General features: G+C 36.6%; 10 protein-coding genes across 10 annotated transcripts; 6 read left to right on the top strand and 4 right to left on the bottom strand. All coding sequences in view use genetic code 12, as the record gives it.

Moving 5' to 3' along the window:
• Positions 1-725: 725 nt before the first annotated feature.
• CORT_0F01520 (Has1 protein) lies at positions 726-2,447 on the top strand (the record flags this gene model as incomplete). The annotated part of the gene is made up of 1 exon (XM_003870459.1): positions 726-2,447. The coding sequence occupies one exon, from the start codon at positions 726-728 to the stop codon at positions 2,445-2,447; it is 1,722 nt and encodes a 573-aa protein (XP_003870508.1).
• Positions 2,448-2,618: 171 nt separating this feature from the next.
• CORT_0F01510 (Hys2 DNA polymerase III (delta) subunit) lies at positions 2,619-4,052 on the top strand (the record flags this gene model as incomplete). Its single annotated transcript, XM_003870458.1, has 1 exon — positions 2,619-4,052. One exon carries the CDS (start codon positions 2,619-2,621, stop codon positions 4,050-4,052), a length of 1,434 nt encoding a protein of 477 aa, XP_003870507.1.
• A 343-nt stretch (positions 4,053-4,395) lies between these two features.
• CORT_0F01500 (ubiquinol-cytochrome-c reductase) lies at positions 4,396-5,724 on the top strand (the record flags this gene model as incomplete). Its single annotated transcript, XM_003870457.1, has 1 exon — positions 4,396-5,724. The coding sequence occupies one exon, from the start codon at positions 4,396-4,398 to the stop codon at positions 5,722-5,724; it is 1,329 nt and encodes a 442-aa protein (XP_003870506.1).
• Positions 5,725-5,909: 185 nt separating this feature from the next.
• Positions 5,910-7,256, bottom strand: CORT_0F01490 (Cag1 alpha subunit of heterotrimeric G protein; the record flags this gene model as incomplete). Its single annotated transcript, XM_003870456.1, has 1 exon — positions 5,910-7,256. The coding sequence occupies one exon, from the start codon at positions 7,254-7,256 to the stop codon at positions 5,910-5,912; it is 1,347 nt and encodes a 448-aa protein (XP_003870505.1).
• Positions 7,257-8,579: 1,323 nt separating this feature from the next.
• Positions 8,580-9,035, top strand: CORT_0F01480 (Ynk1 nucleoside diphosphate kinase (NDP kinase); the record flags this gene model as incomplete). The annotated part of the gene is made up of 1 exon (XM_003870455.1): positions 8,580-9,035. The coding sequence occupies one exon, from the start codon at positions 8,580-8,582 to the stop codon at positions 9,033-9,035; it is 456 nt and encodes a 151-aa protein (XP_003870504.1).
• A 235-nt stretch (positions 9,036-9,270) lies between these two features.
• Positions 9,271-11,340, top strand: CORT_0F01470 (Spt8 protein; the record flags this gene model as incomplete). The annotated part of the gene is made up of 1 exon (XM_003870454.1): positions 9,271-11,340. The coding sequence occupies one exon, from the start codon at positions 9,271-9,273 to the stop codon at positions 11,338-11,340; it is 2,070 nt and encodes a 689-aa protein (XP_003870503.1).
• An 86-nt stretch (positions 11,341-11,426) lies between these two features.
• Positions 11,427-13,487, bottom strand: CORT_0F01460 (hypothetical protein; the record flags this gene model as incomplete). Its single annotated transcript, XM_003870453.1, has 1 exon — positions 11,427-13,487. The coding sequence occupies one exon, from the start codon at positions 13,485-13,487 to the stop codon at positions 11,427-11,429; it is 2,061 nt and encodes a 686-aa protein (XP_003870502.1).
• A 1,396-nt stretch (positions 13,488-14,883) lies between these two features.
• Positions 14,884-16,077, top strand: CORT_0F01450 (trimethyllysine dioxygenase; the record flags this gene model as incomplete). Its single annotated transcript, XM_003870452.1, has 1 exon — positions 14,884-16,077. One exon carries the CDS (start codon positions 14,884-14,886, stop codon positions 16,075-16,077), a length of 1,194 nt encoding a protein of 397 aa, XP_003870501.1.
• Positions 16,078-16,152: 75 nt separating this feature from the next.
• CORT_0F01440 (Gre3 D-xylose reductase) lies at positions 16,153-17,106 on the bottom strand (the record flags this gene model as incomplete). Its single annotated transcript, XM_003870451.1, has 1 exon — positions 16,153-17,106. The coding sequence occupies one exon, from the start codon at positions 17,104-17,106 to the stop codon at positions 16,153-16,155; it is 954 nt and encodes a 317-aa protein (XP_003870500.1).
• A 1,091-nt stretch (positions 17,107-18,197) lies between these two features.
• On the bottom strand, positions 18,198-20,189 carry CORT_0F01430 (Mig1 transcriptional repressor; the record flags this gene model as incomplete). The annotated part of the gene is made up of 1 exon (XM_003870450.1): positions 18,198-20,189. One exon carries the CDS (start codon positions 20,187-20,189, stop codon positions 18,198-18,200), a length of 1,992 nt encoding a protein of 663 aa, XP_003870499.1.
• Between the last annotated feature and the right edge of the window lie 1,293 nt (positions 20,190-21,482).

Raw genomic sequence — 21,482 nt, 5'->3', positions numbered from 1 at the left:
TGTTAAATATGCTTCTGTTCAAGTGAAAAAATAGATTGAGTGTTTGTGTTTGTTTGTGTTTTATTGTATGACTAACATAACAAAGGGTAAACATTTTCACACTTGGAAGCAACCCATCACATTGTAAGATTTGAATTGTTATTGCCCAATGATTGTTATGGCGCTGACTGGTTCAACGCAAAGAACCGCTTCAAAAATAATCTAACCAAATCTCTTTCAAACAATAGTAGATGTGAAAACAATTTAAAAAGCAATAGCGCATAATCAATGCGATTTTAAGTTCCCTATCACGCAAAGCATCTGAATGGCAGCTCTAACCTTATTCTCTATTATTCAAGATCAGGTTTTGTATTCTATTGTAGCTTCAAAGTGGTCTCTGCCATGAAGTGCATTGTGAACTGAATGTAATTGTATTGTTACATGTTTGAAGCCGAAAAGTGTGCAAAAATAAAACCCGAGACTTGCAGTATCGAAGTCTGTACAGCAAAATCGTTTTTTACTATCACTAATATCTTGGGCTTCCCCAGAATAGACGATTGAAATACATAACCTGAATTGATTCAGTACTATTCTGGCACATACCATTTGGTTGCAAAAAATTAGATTGACCACTTATTATCGTAAAGTACACGACCAACTCACTGTACTAATTTTTTTCCTCATCTAAAGAGAGAGATGAGACACATCGCATACATCTTGGAACACTCTGTGAGAACTCAACAAGAATGGCAAAGAATTCAACAGGCAAGAAGACTTCTAAAAAGCCATCTATGGAACTGTCAAAGCACTCTAAGAAGAGAACAAGAGATGAATCAGAGTCTGAAAGTGACGTTGAAGTAGACACCGAAAAGGCTGTGGATCAATTAGATGATGAGTTCGATGAGGTAGCGGGACTTCTTGGACAAGACATCAAAGATCCAGAAGAGAAGGAAGCTAATAAGAAACAAGCGGAGGATGAGAAGAGGTTACAGGAGTTGACTAAGCCAAAAGTTGTTGATTCAACTGAGACTAAAGGGGACGATGAAGATGAACCTGAAGACAACTACTCCTTTGAAAAAGCAGAATTTTCAGAACCAACAATGAAAGCCATTAGAGAAATGGGGTTTAAGAAAATGACCAAGGTGCAGGCCAAAACGATACCCCCATTGTTGGCGGGAAGAGATGTATTGGGAGCAGCAAAGACTGGGTCTGGAAAGACATTGGCATTTTTGATTCCAGCAATTGAGCTCTTGTATTCATTAAAGATCAAACCTAGAAATGGTACAGCGGTTATTATCATCACACCAACTAGAGAATTGGCACTACAGATTTTTGGAGTTGCTCGACAATTGATGGAACATCATTCACAAACTTGTGGAATTGTAATTGGAGGTGCTGATCGAAGACAAGAGGCAACTAAATTGGCAAAAGGGGTCAATTTATTAGTTGCTACACCAGGAAGACTTTTGGATCATTTGAAAAACACCCAGGGTTTTGTATTTAGTAATTTGAAAGCATTGATTATCGACGAAGCTGATAGAATATTGGAAATTGGGTTTGAGGAGGAAATGAAACAAATTATCAAAATATTACCTAATGAAGATAGACAAACAATGTTGTTTTCAGCTACACAAACTACTAAAGTTGAAGATCTTGCCCGTATTTCATTGAGACCAGGTCCATTGTATATAAATGTCGTCCCAGAAAAAGATGTATCCACAGCTGATGGATTGGAACAAGGGTACGTGGTGTGTGATTCAGACAAGAGATTTCTCTTGTTGTTTTCGTTCTTGAAAAGAAATGTCAAGAAGAAGATTATTGTGTTTTTATCATCCTGTAACAGTGTCAAATTTTACAGTGAATTGCTCAACTACATTGATTTACCAGTATTGGATCTTCATGGCAAACAAAAACAACAAAAACGTACAAATACATTTTTTGAATTTTGTAACGCCAAACAAGGAATATTGGTGTGTACTGATGTTGCAGCTAGAGGCTTGGATATTCCTGCTGTTGATTGGATTATTCAATTCGATCCACCAGATGATCCAAGAGATTACATCCATAGAGTCGGTAGAACAGCAAGAGGTACTCAAGGTAAAGGAAAATCACTAATGTTTTTAACACCATCTGAATTGGGATTCTTGAGATATCTTAAAGCCGCTAATGTACCACTTAATGAATACGAATTTCCAACAAATAAGATTGCCAATGTTCAATCACAATTGACTAAACTTATCAAAACTAATTATTTGTTACACCAATCTGCTAAAGATGGGTATAGAGCATATCTACAAGCCTATGCTTCCCATAGTTTGAAAACTGTCTATCAAATTGATAAATTAGATTTGGTTAAGGTGGGTAAATCTTTTGGTTTTGATGTACCTCCAAAAGTAAATATTACTATTGGAGCCAGTGGCAAATCAATTGAAAAGAAACATAAGAAACAAAGGAGAGATAAGAAGTAAGTATATAGATGTGTATATTTGTGAAATGGAAATGTTAGTGTAATGGTTTTGGTACGTAGATGCTTCTCAAGTGTACCGTTCAAAAATTTCGCGCATTGGATAGACACGCGTTATGTAAAAGAAAAATATCAAGATCACTACCATCCCCTTTATTGATTGTATCAACCAACGATGTCGTACTCCCAATATATCAATAAAGGAATCGAGACCCAAGACGCTCATAGAAAAGAAGCTGCAATACCGCCAGAGTTTGAGAAAAGAAATGAGTTTTTCATTGACCCTAAATCACGAAAATACGATCAACAATATTTTTCAATGTACCAATATCGGTACAATAAATTGCAGAAACGAGCATGGACTAATGCCATGAAAAAATGGGGTAATGGTACTAAAAAAGTCGATGGACAGACCATTACTAAACAAGATAAGATTTTGGATATAGTTGGAGGTAAATTATGTTGGGTGATAGGAACTGTGTTTGTTGATGCTAAATACAAGTTGAACATTTTGAATGATGTGGAAAGGGGAACTGACGACGTGTTGCCATTAGAGCCAGTTTCGTATTTAGATGGGGACGAACAGCCAGTGGTAATGTTAGAAGATGAATCAGGTAGGGCCATATTGCATAATGAAGATTTTTTACAGCAGAATCTATTGGTTACTGGGTGTATTGTAGCTGTTTTGGGAATTGAGATCCAAGCTGGTATATTTGAAATCATGGATGTGGCATATCCTGAATGTGCACCGCAGAGGCCACTTTCGAGTGCTGACACCAGATCAGGTAAGATTGCATTAGTATCTGGTTTGAACATTGGCTTGGAAGGACATTATGATTTAAAGCTTGAACTTCTTAAACAATATCTTGTTGGTGAACTTGGTGGTGATGACTCCAAACAGTTCAATAGCAATATTGCTCAATTGATAATTGCAGGTGATTCTATTGAACCATTACAAACAATTGATGAAGAAGAAGATCTTAAGAATTACATCACTACAAACAACTACGGATCAAAGAATATTTCCAAATACAACAATGAGTCATTGAAACAGCTAGATCAATTCATCAATGAGTTAATTGTCACTATGCCCATTGCAGTGATGCCAGGAGAACACGATCCAGCAGAAATATGCCTTCCTCAACAACCATTACACAAATCCCTATTCAAATCAAATCAATCAGTGCTAGGAAGTGAAAGATTAAGTCGATTGACAAATCCAACTTGGATTGAAGCTAGCAATGTACGGATGTTGGGAACTAGTGGCCAAAATGTCAATGACGTAAAGAAGTATGTTACAAGACAATCAGATTCCGATTCATTAAAGATTATACGGTCTAGTATGAAATGGCAAAATTTTGTACCTACCGCCCCAGATACGTTATACTGTTATCCGTTTGAAGATGCAGATCCATTCGTCTTTGAATCTGAACTACCTCATGTTTATTTCGTGGGGAATCAAGATAAGTTTCAAACTGATACTTATAAATGTCCTGATTCTGGTGCTCAAGTGCGTTTGATTAGTATACCACAGTTTAAATCTACAGGTGAATTTATAATACTTGATTTGGATACGTTAGAGGTGGAGCTTGTTAAAATAGAGACATAATGGTGATCAATAGTAGATTGTATATATTATTAGAAAGGGTATTTAGGCTAATACAATAGTGCTACCATGTCAAGTGAGGTTATTATTATTATTTCTCATACATTCTATTGGTTGAAATAACAGAGAGTAGATGCTACCATCTACATTCCTTCCAATAGTAATACACCACTGAAAAAAAAAATTCCTCTAGTTTAAAGAGATATCAAGACAGTCCTATTGACAAACCTCATTCACTCAACAAAACCTAGTTTCACTACTCCAAACAACACCGTTGTGTATAATTGCTTGTGTGGTTTCCATTGTATTTGTCAATTTGTTGAATAAAACATAACTATACTTAATCATGATTCGTGGCTCATCAGTATTGAGAAGCGTTACTGCACGTCGTTTCGTATCCAGTGGTACCAAATACACCACTTTATCCAATGGTATCACTGTTGCCACTGAAACTATTCCAAGTGCGCAACATTCATCAGTTGGTTTATATTTCTCTGCTGGTTCTAGATCTGAGCATCCATACAATAATGGTGTTTCTGCATTGACTGCCACCGTTCTTTCACAACAACACAATGCTTCTACTGATGGAGTTGTTGTAAGTGCTCAAAATGGAAGAGAGTTTAATGGTATTGTTGCCGAAACCACCAATGACAATATTGAAGCTGCAGGTAAATTACTTTCAACTATTGCAACCAATGCTGAAGAGATTGTTTCCAAAGCTGATTTCCAATTTGGTAAAAGCTTTTTAATCAACCAAGCTAATGCTCTTGAAGCAAACCCAAGATCAAGAGTTATCAGTCACTTATCTGCTTCTGCATACCAAGGTTATTCTTTGGGTTTACCAAAATTGGGTACTGAAGAATCAATTTCAAACTTGGAACAACAAGATTCATTACGTCATTTGTCAAAACACTTGGTTAACAACAATATTATCGTTTCAGGTGCTGGTAGTTTTGATCACGACAAATTGGTTAATGCTATTGAATCCAACTTGAAGGTTGCGGAAGGTGTTAAACCTGAAAAGAAACCAGCTTCATTTTTGGGTTCAGAAGTTAGAATGAGAGATGATACTATGCCAAAAGCCTACATTTCAATTGCTGTTCATGGCGAAGGTTTAAACTCACCAGATTTATACACTGCTAAAGTTGCAGCTAAGATTTTTGGTAACTTCAACATTCATTCACCAAAAGCTCATTACAAATCATCTAAATTGTCATCAATTGTTCAAGAATATAATATTGTTGAAAAATACGAACATTTCTCAAAATCATTATCTGACCACGGTTTATGGGGTTTTTATGCTGAAATTCCAGATAAATTCACCATTGATGATTTCGTCCATTTCACATTGAAACAATGGAACAGATTATCTATCTCAATCAGTGAAGCTGAAGTTGCTAGAGCTAAAGCACAAGTTAAGACTCATCTCTTAAGGGAATTGACCCATACTAGACGTGTTGCAACCCACAATGCTAGAGATATCTTAGCTGTTGGACACCAAAGATCTGTTACTGAAGCATTCCAAAAGATTGATGCTATTACTGTTGCTGATGTTAAGAGATGGGGTCAAAACAAGGTCTGGGATAGAGATATTGTTATTTCTGGTACTGGTTTGATTGAAGATTTGTTGGATTACAACAGAAACAGAAATGAAATGGCCATGATGAGATGGTAAGGGGAGACAAGAGTTAGGAGAAAAGCTGACATGTGTAGATGTATTTAATATACGATTTATCGATTAATCTGGAGCCGTAGTGAGGGGCAATATAAGGCGTAGACGCGAAACACACACAACAAGGAGTGCTAACATTGACCGGTACTTAACTCTCTCACAACGAAAATTTCGGATGTACTAAGTGTTTACATGATTCCGCTCTTTTTCAAATTCAGTTGAATGACAATATCAGCAACAGCACTCAACACAAACTTCATTGATTTTGTATCAGTAGCACAAGTTCGATGAACATATATGGGTTTATTAGTCCTATTCATTTTTAAAAAGTTGGTTTCAAAAAATTTGAGAGTTTCATTAGCATCATCATTCTTGCCAATATAATCAGGAAAGTATTTATTCAATGGATTCCGTTTAATCTTTTCTTCAAAAATGTCAATTTTGTTGAGAAACAAGATAAACGGAGTGTTGGCAAACCATTTTGAATTACACAATTGATCAAATAAGATGATTGATTCATGCATACGATTCACCCGTTCATCTTCAAATAACATTTGATCATATTCATTAATTGCAAGAACAAATAATACGGCAGTGATATCATCAAAGCAATGAATCCATTTCTTACGTTCACTACGTTGTCCACCGGCATCCAAAACTTTAAATCTGAATGAGTTGATGGTGAAATTTGTCTCTGTGATTCCGGTGGTTTTGATTCTTCCTTTCAAAATATCCAAATCGGAACACATGTAACTAGGATCAGTGAAATTGGATACATTATCGAAATAGTATTCTGCACTACTTTCAAATTGAAATTCATTTGATCGTTCAAAACATTTCTTGATTCCGGCATCGTTTGTCCATAGTTGATGTATTGATTCAGCAATATCATAACGTGAATAGCGAGACTGTTCATAAGACGCAAACCCACTATTACTATTCCCATCACCCGCTTGCGGTATACCTGACAATACTTCGTCTCTAATTTCAGGGTCAATTTCATCATCATTGGCACTATTTTGGTTCCCTTGTCCAATATTACTCAAAAACTCAACCACACCAGTACTATTCAATTTCCGTTTCATTTTCGTCTTTTCATCATATTTTAAAATATAATCATTCAAGAAATCAGTTCCACCAGCAATACTAGTATCAATTTGAGTCAACGCGTCACTTCGTAACACACACCGCTTGTATTGAATTAATACACTATTTGGCTGATCACAATCTAGGGGGATTTTTAATTTCCGAGCTTGAATAATCAAAATCTTCATACTTTGAATCACATCACACCAGATTATATTTGAATATTGCATTCGTTCTTGTTGGGTAAATCCCCCCTTGTGTAATAATTTGAGTTGTTTCAAAACAGTGGATTTACCACTTTCACCAGCTCCAAGCAAGAGTAATTTAACGCCATTTTTTGCATTGGCTTTGTTCAAATGTAATGATTGTTCAATAGCATCATTGATTTGTTTGTCTTGCAAAAATGGATCTTGTTCATCCTCAACTAGTGTACTCACCCCACAGCCCATTGTCAATGTTGGTAAAAGGAGGACTATATTATGGGTTAGAGATTGAGTCCATTAATTTGCTTTGAGTTGTATATCAAATGGTGGCACCGGTCCTTAGTTGATGGCTGTAAAACAAGAAAAAGAAGAAATTGCTACAGAAACAGGTACAGCAGTATGGACGTAGTAGGGGTTTTAATATTTGAAACTTTGTAATCGAATTTTTTGCCATGACAATATTAAGTTAAGGCGTGGATATAAATATTACTATTTTTTGCAGTGGTGTTGATAATTGCATCCAAATATAATAATAAAACATGATTTTCGTTTCAGATTTACCGATTGGGAAACATGTATATATATATATGTATGTTGAGACTCTATTTGACTTTTGTTTTTAGGTATATTTTTTGCCAGCTTTGTTTATTGGGGTGTATTAAAGACAAACTGAGTTGTGGGTTGGTCATGTATTCTAATTGGGGTGCATTTCCGAAAGGGTTTAAATTGAATAGTTGCTGAATGGGCTAGCATTAATGTTAAGAGTAAAGTGAGCCATTCAAGGGCATAGTTTGAAAAGATCATAGTTGCAGTTAAGAAGACACGTCCCGCTGGTAAATGCATTTCAGACATAATGGAAGAGAGGATAAGATGGAATACAGAGACAAATTGGGGATTAAACGAACTAGACCTACACTGTTGGATACTTTTCCAGAACACACATTACCGACCTTGTCGAGGTTGGTCGCAAATGAGCTACCCTGATAAAGAATAACAAACTTAATAGATGTGCAAATTAGATTACAACTCGTACCTTACTCAATGTCACTTTTGATGTCGTTAATTCGAAATTTAAAATTTGAGACACATCATATATGGACTCACGTGGCCTCAAACTACAGGAGTATTTAAAGATCACTTTTAAATGATCAAATGAGGATTGGGAGAAGCCAGTACTTTGTGTCATTGGCTGAAATTAGAGGCATTCTCTACAAATGGTGCGTTATCTCATTCACTTCAATTGCATTAGTTAAACCCGTGTCCACGTTGTAGATGACGGTTGTAAATTTCAATGGATTCACAAGTAGGTTAAGCAAGTATGTACACCTGGCCAATTGACACCCAATTCAGTTAATGAGCTTGCCATAGCTTTATCTACCTCAACTATACTTTGCTATTAAAACAGGGTTAGCCAATCGTCCTCCCAGCCCATTGGAATTTCTGAGAGTGTTTTTGCGTAACCAATTGGAAAGATCAATTGGAATTTTTTTTTTTTCAACAAAAAATTTTCACTTTTTTGCTTCAAACCTTTCTTTTGCCCTTTCTCTTCAACTCAATTCATACTCAATAATGTCAGACGAAAGAACTTTTATTGCTATCAAGCCAGACGGTGTTCAAAGAGGTTTAATTTCTGCTATCCTCGGTAGATTCGAAAACAGAGGATACAAGTTGGTTGGAATCAAATTGGTTCAACCAACCGAATCATTGTTGAGAACTCATTACGAAGATTTGCAATCCAAACCATTCTTCCCATCATTGTTGAGCTACATGTTGAGTGGCCCAGTTTTGGCTACTGTTTGGGAAGGTAAGGATGTTGTTAAACAAGGTAGAGCTATCTTGGGTGCTACTAACCCATTGCAAAGTGCTCCAGGTACTATCAGAGGTGATTATGCTGTTGATATGGGTAGAAACGTTTGTCACGGTTCTGACTCTGTTGAATCTGCCAAGAAGGAAATTGACTTGTGGTTCAAGAAGGAAGAATTGGTTGAATACAAACCAGCTTTGTTCAGTTGGATCTACGAATAGATGCGCTTTTTTATAGGCTAGTGGGATAACCTGATATATATTAAACTGCTTGTTTAAGATCAAATCCGTAGTACTGCTCTCTACTTTCTAGCTTCATATGTTTTCCGTGCTTGATGTTCCTCTTAAGATTGAAATAAAAAAAAAGTTAATGAAATCGAGTACAAAGACCAGCTCGGGTTCACACCAAAGACATTTAGCAAAATTGCCACTATCTATCATCCACTGTGCTTAAAAGATGGCTTCAATCGAACAAGATGATCTATTTAATGCCGAAGACGATGATATGGAAGATGAATATCAAGACAATGAAAATAGTCAAGATTACGACATGGAGCCCGAGGATAATCAGTTAGAGAATGACAACGATCAAGAAGATGACGATATGATTGATGGCGAAGATGACGAAATGGAGGATGACGAGGAGGGAGAAGATGAAGATGGCGAAGAGGGAGATGAGGAAGAGGATGATGAGGAGGGAGAAGTCGAAGAAGAGGGCGAAGAAGAGGAAGGTGAGGTAGATCCCGGGGCTGGGGCTGACGCCGGAGCTAATAATGCAGAAAGAGGAGAGAATGCAAAGGTTGATATTGATGAAGATAAACCCCTTGCTGAGCAGACAGGGGAAAAAACTGAAGTGCCTACCGAAGAAGACAAAGTGGAGGCACTCGAAACTGAAGACAACAATCAACTGGATGCACCTCCCGACACTGCTCAAGAAAATACACCATCGAAACCATCACAGGATACACAAATAGACTCAGGAACTCCCCACTCTCTATCCACCGAGCCAACCAGAGAGGAATTAATCAACGACATTGAAGAATCAGAAACCAATTTGCCATTTCGTGAACAAATCATCGCTAAAGCACGTAAAGCCACTGATTTCGACATAATTCCTCAAGTTGCCATTCCATATACATCTCAATGTCATGCATTGGCATTTACTCAGGGACCCAAATGGATCCTTACTGGTGGTGAAGATGGATTTATACGAAAATATGACTTTATACAATCAGTTGAAGGAAAAGCACCATTAACCATGGCGCAAAAACACAATTTATCCGATTCATTATCTAATGGTGGTGTTATATGTTCATATTGGGAAAATGAACAACCTTTAACCAGGAAGCAATTGATGAAACAAAACCCTAAATTAAAAGATTCGGATTTTTCAACGGGTAGTGTATCTTATGAACCGAAAGTGAACCCTGTTTATGCATTGGAAGCAGAACGTAATGGATTATGGTGTTTATCAGGACTATTGTCTGGTGGGATTAGTCTTTATACGATGCGATATAATGAAGGTACAATTCATCATTATTTCAACCATGGAACATCACAATATCGACGAAGAGGTCATACTGATGCTGTGAGCGCACTAAGATTGAATCAGGAGCAAGATAGGTTCCTTAGTGGATCATGGGATAAGACTATTAGAGAATGGGATTTGAATACTGGTAAAACTATCATTGAATTTTTACCTTCATCAGGACAAATTTCAAATATACAATATCGACCTGATGGATTGGAAGATGTGAAGTTTACCATAACGGATGGTTCTGGGGATGTGACCAATAGGGTGGATAAGGACAACGCAAATGATGATGAAGATGATGTTGATTCATTATTTGGTGATAGTGATCAAGAAGAAAAGCAACAAGAAGATAACAAACCAACAAAAGATCAAGAAACACACCCAACACCAAAAGAAGCCCAATCCAAATCACACCTAAACTCAAACATTTTCATGAGTTCAAGCATCGATGGAACGATAAACATTTGGGACGTTCGATTAAATCAACCCGTTATCCGATTAGGTGTTTCTGAAGGAACACCACCGTGGTGTATGTCACTGACATGGTCCAATGATGGAGATTTTATTTATGCCGGACGTCGTAATTCAACAATTGAAGAAATATCAATCAAGATGCCTCACACGAGATCCAAATCAGGTCATCATAAAGATACAATGGTTCCCAACGTCTCAAAACTATTACAATTTCCCAAGATCAGTGGTCCCGTTAGTGCTCTAAGCACTATGCCCAATAAAGATTTCTTGTTATGTGGATCAAATGATAATATCAGATTATATAATTTACGACTTTATGATGATTTGAACAACGTGGAGGTGAATTTGAAAAAGCAAGCAACGCCATTTTTGATTGTCCCTGGCCATCATGGTGGCATGTTGTCGCAATTGCATGTTGACGAAACTGGTAGATTTATGGTTAGTGCTAGTGGATATAGAGGTTGGGGACACGGACAATATACTGATACGGTATTGATTTATGAAATAGACTTTGAATAATATACATAAGCAAGTATAAATAAGTGAAAATAAATAAGATAAGGTACAACATAATGAATTAAAAATGGGATGTTGAGGAGTCTTTGTTATTCAAATCGATATATTGTGTTTTGTAACGTTCCTGTTCCAACTTGAAGTATATTCTTCAGCGACGCAATAGACGTAGTACCAGAAAACATCCTACCAATAAATGAGCCAACATTAACTAAATTTTCCTTTACATCATTAATCACCTCACCATTCAATATATACTTGTAATCATAATTTTTAGTGATTAGTAAATGAATAAAAACTCCGATGACTCCAACTGTGATTGACACTTTATAGAAATTGCTCCATTTGAGCCATGTCCAAGACCTACCCACGGTGTTGTTGCTCTTATCGGTATTATCATTATCATTGTTTTCATCTGTTGTGAATATCGATTTGAATAACCTTGATGACGTAAATTTATGAATTGATTGCGATGTGTTTAATGTCAATGATGAGCTTAGAGAATTCAAGTTGGAACTTTCAATATCTGATTCATCTTCGTATGAAGACAGGAGAGAATTGTGTATGAGTTCCTCCTCTTCTTGTTGTTTGAGTAATTGCTGCTGTTCCTGCAACTCATCAAGAACTTGTTTATGTATTTCATCGTCTTGAGTGCGTATGAGCTCAGTCAATTTATCTTCACTAGAGAATAACGAGCTGTACTTTTCATCGATTTCGCTTAGACTAAGTGTAGGCGACGATGTAGTCAATAAAACTGAGTTTTGGTTATATTCTTCAAACCATTTACCCCAAGTTTGATCATAATTTACGAGTTTTTCGAGTGGATACGTTTCACAAATCTCTCCTGCTTTATTGAGTATCTTTTTGAAATCAGAATCAGTTAATTCGTCAAATAGTCTTGTCGGCGAAAGATAAGTGTGGACCAAATCAGAATCAATAGATGTAAATTCCTCCTGTTCGGGATCCAAATTCAATGCATCCCAAATTTTGGGTTTCAAAGCGATTATAGAAGACACATAGATGTAAACATTTATAAGCACTGTGTTATGACTCAATACCATGTCCCAAATGTGTAAAATATGAGATAAATTCGTCAAGTCATGAGAATAAAATGTCAAGATTGATGATAATGGTTGGAAAAATTTATAGTCAAAGTGTCCATTCAATGTCTGATAAGAACTTGATGTTTGTTTAATCAACTTAAACAATTGTTCATCAATTGACTCTATTATTGCTGGGATTAATCGTAAATGATCAACTGACAAGTTTATATCAGTTACCATAAAGTCTCTTAGATGTAATATCGTCAATTTTTCTAATAGTTTGAAAGCCAAGTCTTGATTAATATCTTCTTCAATCAATTCATTATGATTTGCTTTATAACATACAAGTAATATAATACTAGCAATATCATGATAACCCTGATAATAGTTTAAACTAGGGTATTTCCTCAACACTTTGATGATCAAATTTGACAAAATCTTTTTCAATGAGTTTATATCTGATGTGCTTAAAATGGTTGCAAAAGATGAACCCTTTTCTAATTGCTCGGTAATTTGAACCGATGACGTCACTGAGGATGAGGAGGATGTCACTGTTGGTATAGATGTGTTGTGCACAACAGATTGTATGTGATTTAATATAGTAAATGATCGCTGTATATCCAATTTCACTTGATCTTCATCTTTATGGGGTGGTAAATCAATACTATCAAGGTTCTCCAATAATGATTCTGGTGAAAATGTAGAAACTGTGGGACATACGGGACTTGATAAAAGCGATGTGGAAGGCGCTGCATCCAGTGATAAGACCCGTAAATATCGACACCATACATCAATCCTATCTTCTTCTTCCACATCCTCACATTTGATTGTTGAATCCACCTCTTTTATGATCAATTCATCTTCAATTCCCAACGCATCCAATACTGCCTCTTCCTGCTCTTTCTCTATCAATTGTTGCATTGCTTGTATTTTCGGCTCTCTTGCCTCTTGTATAAATGACTCTTCTAATGATCCCTGTAATCTTCTCCATGCTGCTTCTTCATCCATATGCACCCAATTGTCATTTTGAGAACTTGAGGTTGATGATGTTCTCGAGGATACGATTGGTGTAGTGGAGTATGATTCAACCGATACTTCAGAGTGGCTCATATCTAGTGTCGTGGGTGGTTATGAAGTAGCTGTATTTGATCTAGCAAGTCATCAAAATAGTGATGGGACTGAAATTGTGGAGATAATGAATTGAGGGAAGCAAAGATATACTGAAGATATTCAAAGTGGCTGATGGTTATTAGCGGTAGCTGTGAGGTTCGGGCAGTATACTTATGTTACTCTTATATGTCAATAAATGTGATGGTCTTCTGTCTTCTTGTGTTGGTTTTCCTATCTTTTACAAGAGTTCTTCCCTTCCCATCCCAATTTGTTTAATCGTCTCTCTTGCATCCATAAATCAAAAACTAGAAATTTAAATTTTGTAGCCAATTGCACTACCTTTAGATGCACAACCATCCAACAGCAAGATAGCCTGGACAACACTACTTGAATCAATTATTCATCTCTGTTCAGTCTTGAAGATTGTGGGGACTTAAGATACCCATCCACCACCAATGGCTTTTCTATTATAATTCCAATCAGTTTTGACCAGTCGATATTATAGAAATCGTCAAAAGGTCTACTGGAATTTATTTGCCCCAACCCATCCATTGTTTGAACAATAGCAATAATAAAACGAATAGTAGATGGACGATACAAATTCCCTGTAACTTCTTCCTCTTTCTTTCTCTATATCTTTAAAAGCAAGCCATGTCAATTTACGGTTAAGGACGAAAACGCTGAATAATCGTGAAACAGACCAAATGGAGCAAGGATGAAGGAGCAGAACAAGGAAGCCACGTTGTCAATCCAGATGTGGCGTACTTTCTTGGAATTTCTAAGCTCCTGAAAATCTTCATGTTTTCACGCAAGTAACCCACTGCACGTAGCTGAGACGTTTATGTAGGATTGGATTTAGGTCGACGGATCCGGTTTGGAAGTAGAGCCTGGGTTTGAGTTCGGGTTCGAGTCTGAAGAGCAGGAAGACACAAGGGAAGTAATTTGTGGGAAGATTGAAAAATTAATTAAAGTAAACATAGAAGACTCTGCTTCCATTAGCGAAACGATTGGTCATATCGTTGCATCAAGACTTCTTCAAAAAAGAAGGAAAAGACAAGGACACAAAATTCGTGTGCAAAGGTGATAAGTGAGATACAATATAAAAGAGGGTTATTTCAAACATCATTCTGGCTTCTCACTTCGTCAGCTTCCAGACCCCCACAAGAGCATAAAACCCAGTTCGTGGCAAAAAAAGTGGGAGTAGTGCGTTTTATTCCTAATGAACATAGTCTTGATATAGAAGGGATGAGATTCAATGATGGAGAAGAAAACGTCATAAAGTGAGAATTGAATATATTTTTCCGGGGTAAATACCGAGGAGATCGGAGATTCCAAATGAAAAATTTATCATTCATTCACTCAATCTCTTCCTCCAATCTAAACGTCAACTACAAAAATGACGATTAAAGAAGTAAAACCTGTGTCAGACAAAATTGAAATTACATGGACAGAAGAAGGCCCATCCACCTCGACTTATCACAACATTTGGTTACGTGATAATTGTCATTGTTCGGAATGTTATTACCCATTAACAAAACAACGATTGCTCAATTCAGCAACTATTGACCTAGGAATCAAGGCCAAACTGATTACCCACGACGGTGATACGGTCAGCATCGTATGGAATACTGATCATAAATCTCAATATGATGCCCATTGGTTACGAATCCATTCATATGATCCTCGATTAATTCCATTGGATGATAAGTTGTTGGGCGTCAAGACGAAATTAGCACAAAAGTTGTGGCAAGTTAAGGATATCGAACTGAACTTACCTCGTGTGGACTACAATGCTGTCATGAAATCATCTGATAGAACTGATAATGAACAAGCTATTAAGGATTGGTGTTTGAACATCTGGCAATTTGGTTTCTGCTTAATTGATAATGTCCCAGTAACTCCCGAAGATACTGAAAAACTATGTGAACAATTGAATTACATTCGACCAACTCATTATGGTGGGTTTTGGGACTTCACTTCTGATTTAGCTAAAGCTGATACAGCATATACTAATTTCGATATTAGTAATCATACTGATGGAACTTATTGGCTGAACTCGCCTGGTTTACAATTGTTTCATTTGTTGTATCATGATGGTACTGGTGGTACCACTTCATTAGTTGATACTTTTAAATGTGCTGAGATTATGAAGGAAAAGTTCCCCCAGAGTTATGAAATCTTTACGAGAGTTCCCGTACCCGCTCATTCTGCAGGTGAAGAAAAGGTTTGTATACAACCAGATATACCACAACCAATCTTCAAATTAGACAATCAGGGCAAACTTATTCAAGTTCGCTGGAATCAAAGTGACCGATCAACAATGGATTCATGGAATGATCCAAATGATGTAGTCAAGTTCTATCAAGCTATTAAAGATTGGGTCCTGATTATAACTAAGCCAGAAAATGAGCTTTGGTATCAAATGAAACCTGGTCAATGTTTAATTTTCGATAATTGGCGTGTCTTGCATTCACGTAGTGAATTTACTGGGAAAAGAAGATTATGTGGGGCATATTTTGAAAGAGATGATTTTGTATCTAGATTGAAATTGTTGACATTGGGACGAGAGGCAGTATTGGACGCTATTTGAGCAGACGTACATTTTAAAAGAAGAAGATCATGCTTTAGTTTGTGGTTCTATTGTACCTATAAATTGTCTTTTTCTTTAAATAAAAATTGGAATATGATCCCAATCCCAAGGATCATTAAATCTTAAGCCTTTATCTAACTTACTGATCTCTTCTAAATCCTCTTTACTCAAATCGAAATCATTGACATTCAAATTCTGAGCCAAACGATCAGGATTGTTTGATTTGGGGATAACAGCGATACCTCTTTGAGTAGCCCACCTCAACAACACTTGAGCCAGTGATTTCTTATGCTTTGAAGCAATAGATTTGATAGTTTGATGATCAAATAAAGTTGGTGTATCCAAGGCCTTTTTACTTTGTAATTCCAAAAATGATTGAGGACCAAATGAAGAATACCCAGTAATGGCAATGTTTTGCGATTGAACGTATTCGATTAATCTAGGTTGTTGTAAATAAGGATGATGCTCAATTTGTAATACTGCTGGTGGAATCTTGGCACCACGTAATAAATCATAGATCAATCCACCGTTGAAGTTTGAGATACCAATTGATCTAATCTTACCCTTTTGAACTAAAGCCTCCAATGCTTTCCAAGTATCTAATAATGGAACATTTTCATAATGGAATTTATCACCATCACCACAGTAAAACCCAGGAGGATACTTCTCTTCAATAGGGACAAATTTAAATGCAATTGGGAAATGAATCAAGAATAGGTCAAGATATTCTAAATTCAAATCTGATAAAGTCTTGTTCAATGCAGCTTCAACGTTTTTAGGGTCATGATAATTATTCCATAATTTAGAAACAACAAACAATTCATCACGAGACACAAGTCCTTCATCAATTGCTCGATTAATTCCTTGACCAACTTCTTTTTCATTACCGTAATCCTGAGCACCATCAAATAATCTGTAACCTACTTTGATTGCGTTGTAGATTTGGTCAGCTGCAGTCTCATTGGTGACTTTCCAACATCCAAAGCCAACAATTGGCATTTCATGTCCTGAATTTAACTTGATACTCATAGTGGTGGTAGTGGTAGTAGCAGTAGTGTAGTGTAGTGTAGTTTTGCTCGGTGGTTTATTTTGATGAATCTTTTGGTTACAATTGAGACGGCGGAAATTGATCTGATATTTATGTTGTTGAGTAAAGTATAACAGCAATGTGGTCTGATCATTCAATTGGGGTAATTCCTCGTTTTTGAGTAAAGTAAAGACAATTGTTGTATATATAATCTTACCGATGAAAATGTTGAACAATGCAAAGGGTTTGTATTAGTTACACAAAAATAAAGTTTGCTATTATGTCTAAATGTAACATCAAGGTATCCCCTACAAAACACCCTCTCAACAAAGAGATCTACCAAAACAATAAACAGGGGTAGGTGCATGATGTTGACGATGAGTCACAAACTACTGTAAAACTCCAAAATAAACAACACCCGTTAGGAACAATTAGGTTAGGGAACAATTTGAAGTGGGGTTGAAATTTGAACTTTGTGATTTCTCAAATTCCATTTCGGAGTAATTATACATTGGCCACCATCCTAATACACACAATGGATTACATCGTACCTAAAATGAAACTAAAGATAGAGAAACGCCATAATAAAAATTTTATGTTGTCACGATTTGCTTACCGAAAATTGGACTGCACTTAAAACTATAATCTTGCCGAGGTAACAATTCCAACGCCAGAGGGCTAATGATTTTTCAGTCTTTTCTACTCCAAGGTACCTGAGCCTGGGGGTAACAATGAGCTTCTTGCACCCAACCACAACAATTACATTCTGGGGTTGAGTCCTCGGCCCCACTTTGTTTTTTTACGAAACGTTTATGGCCTTTCGGTAATTCATGCCTGTCATGAAAACTGGATTAGAGAATATGGACCGCAAACTATGATAAAATGTTTACGTTCATCTAATCTGATGTGGAAAACGGATCACATCGTACCATTCACCCCTATGGTTAAACGCAAAATTGTCTATTAAAATCCCTATTCCATGTAACAATATTTACTAATATAGTACAAACCTCTGAAAATACCGTATATATATACAAACATCGTAGCATGTTTTCTCTCATAGCCCGATCCCCACTATGACATTGTCTCCATCTTAACTCAACAAACTACTGACACTCATTGTAGGAGCACTGTTATTGGAATTAGTCTCATGAATTTTCTCAGTTACCATAGTTTCTTGACTACCATTACTACTCTCACTCGTTTCATTATTGACTTTGGGCATATTTTTCAACGAAGTGAAACTCAATACTGATCGAATTGGTGGTAATTGAGTACCGGTGGTGGCAATACTATCGCCCAATTTCAGACTTGAGTCATCTTGATCCTTCTTATCATTGACGCTTATTTCACCTTGCTTGTTATCTTGTAATGTAAATTTACTAGGTTGTGGTGTACTAGAATCCTCTTCTTCTGCATGTAATTGAGGTGATTGACTAGGTGTTTGTAATGGAGTCTCATTTGGAGAAATAATAAAACTTGAATTAAATTTACGTGCATTGGAAGTTGAATGTATCGATGATGGATGGACGGGTGTAGTTGATAAAAGTATTGGTGAACTTGGCCTTGATTTCTTAGCCACATGACTTAATCCGTTAGAGCTGGCACCGCCTTGATTGTTATAGAATTCCAAGTTTAATGATGTTGATGAGACTTGTTTGGGTATGTTCAAATTCGTTCTACTTTGTGATTTAGTCATTGTTGCACTTGAAGGGAATTTCAATGGTGTCATTCTTGTCAAATTGGATATATTTGATAAATTCGTTGATGAGTTGGATGATCTGATCTTACCATTCAATGAGGAAAGTGAAGTTGATGATGATGAGTTACCGTTGAAAAGCCTTCCTCCGCTATTGTTCTTCTGTTGGAAGTACTCGTGAAGGTTGCTAAATGAAGGCACAGCAGTACTAGCAGCGGATGGGTTTAACACAGTAGCAGCACCATGTTGTTGTGGTGGGGGCATAGCAGCGGAAGATGAATACGAAGTATCACTATCTGGCGATGTACCCAATGATTGTGTCGACGATTCAGGATTACTAAATACTCGTTGATTTTCCGATAGTATACTTGATGAAGATTGTGACTTTTGTATGTTTGGATTACTGTGATAGTGTTGTTGTTGTTGCTGTTGTAACTGGTAGTGACGTTGTGGAAACGGTGGTGAGACGTTAACTGGATTATTACTGTGGCTCATGTTATACGATCTTATAGCATCTGATGAAATTGTTCGCGAGCTCAAAGCAGGGCGTTGGTGATGAAGTTGCTGTGTGTAGGAGTTGTTATGGGAGTTCGCTGTTGCTTGTTGTGCAAACCCTGATCCATTATGCTGTAAGTTAGTAGGCGAGGAAGGAATCGAAAATACAGCTGAACCTTGTTGTTGATAATGTGAAGGTACGGTATCAAGAATTGATGGATTCTTTGAAGGTGTTGGTGCTCTACTCTGTTGTTGTTGTTGTTGCTGGAGCAAAGCTTGTGCTGGGGAAGCTGACGATTCTGGTGTAAACTGAAAATGTTGTTGTTGTTGTTGTTGTTGTTGTTGTTGTTGTTGTTGTTGTTGTTGTTGTTGTTGTTGTTGTTGTTGCGGAGTCAGTAGTTGTGGCTGTGATTGGGCATGTGGATGGGCTACTACTGGCTGCATATATCCATTGGCATGAGGCACTAAATATACTGGATATGGTTGATGATAAATTGTATTACCATTACTATCAACTGAAACAGGCACAGGGGGATGGGCAGCAGGTGGATATTGACCCATTGCAAGTGGATGTTGTTGCTGGTTTGAATGTATACTGATGGGTATAGGTTGAATCATATGTGGATTAGTGGTGTTATTAACATCATTCTTGCTCTTTCTTTTCCTTGATGAAGGATTATTGTGAATTCTCAAGTGTCTGGTTAATTCATCTGATCGACTGAAACGCTTGGTACAGCCCGGAAATGTACAAGCATGAGGCTTCTCTCCTGTATGGGTTCTGATGTGTCTTGTTTGGTGTTCTAATCGATGGAATGCCTTGTCACAAAATGTACATTTGTAAGGTCTATCTTCTTTGTTTTTCTTTTCCTTAGTTATTGGTGGTGATGACATTTTGAAAAAGTACTAGTGGTTGAGTATGATGAGATGTTTTGTTGACCAGGGGTATATGGCCTTTGAAATTTCCTTGAGTCGGACTTGAAGTAATCTTTTAATTTTGTTAATCTCTCCTCAGGTGATTACAAAGAAGAGGTAGTGATAGTAGTAGTAGTAGTTGTTGTTGTTGTGGATAATGTGAATCAATAAAGAAAAAAACCTCTAATCTGTTTTCCTCCTGTCCAGATGAGTTGATGATATTTGATAAAAGAATTTGAAGAATATATCAATTGGTTGTCCTCTTCCTTCTTCTTCTTCTTCTTCTTCTTCCTTTGCAGAAAAATTTAAAATATTTAAAACATGAAAAAAAGAATTTAAAATTTATTATATTTAATTTCTTACACTATGGGTTCGTTTTGTGTAAGATGTGTAAATTGCTTTGTTTTGTTTCTCCGGATACCTTACAATATATGCAGGAGATGAATATACGACAATTACTAATTTAAAATCTCCTCAGGCATAGATACACCAAATGTATATCACTCATAACCATTTGATGCATTGTATGGGGCTTCCTATTTACTAGTTGTAACACATGCGTTTCAAAAATCACGTTACTGTTTTGTTGTAGATCTATACTGTGTCTCCGGATTTTTACTGTCTACTGTGGGGGACATCAAGTGGGGGGGTTGAAAAAGATAACAAACTGATCTAACACATGCAAGAGTTACGACCGATTAGATTGTTTATAACTATTCTTTCGTTTCATAAACTGTAAGTAATTCTAGTGTTCTTCCCCATGACTCTCCTTTCACAACGTCATTGCATCGTTTCTTTTCTTTTCCTGTTCTTTTTTGCTAAGCCTAAATATAGATTCTTTTAGGAAGATTGTGAAACAGTGAATAGATATAGATATAGAACAATAAAAGATTAACGAAAGGTTTCAAGGGAGAATAAAATATTTTTCTAACAATAGCCAAATAGCCAGAGAAGAGGTTTCACACATAATTTATTGTATTACGAATTTTAGCATGGCCCTATGCTAGCAGCGTCCTCTTAGTCAGGAGGTGGATATATAACCGTTCTCTAGATGTAGCTGTGCTTTTAGTCAGCATCGGTATAAAGTATAATAAGTGTAATTTCGCTTTCTGGTTAATGGTGGAGGCACGACTCCACCACGTTGCACTAAAAAACAATATGCATGAAGAAGAAAAAAAGCAGAAAAAAAGAAATTCGAGTATATAATTAATTTATCCGAGAAATAAAGAACAAAGAGTCCGAACAATAGAAACAATAAAAAAAGGCATCCCC

The sequence above is a fragment of the Candida orthopsilosis genome, assembly GCF_000315875.1.
Source record: "Candida orthopsilosis Co 90-125, chromosome 6 draft sequence".
In the NCBI taxonomy this organism is placed as follows: Eukaryota; Fungi; Ascomycota; class Pichiomycetes; order Serinales; family Debaryomycetaceae; genus Lodderomyces; species Lodderomyces orthopsilosis.
The sequence above is the reverse complement of the archived record's forward strand: the minus strand, read 5'-3'. Positions and strand labels throughout refer to the sequence as shown.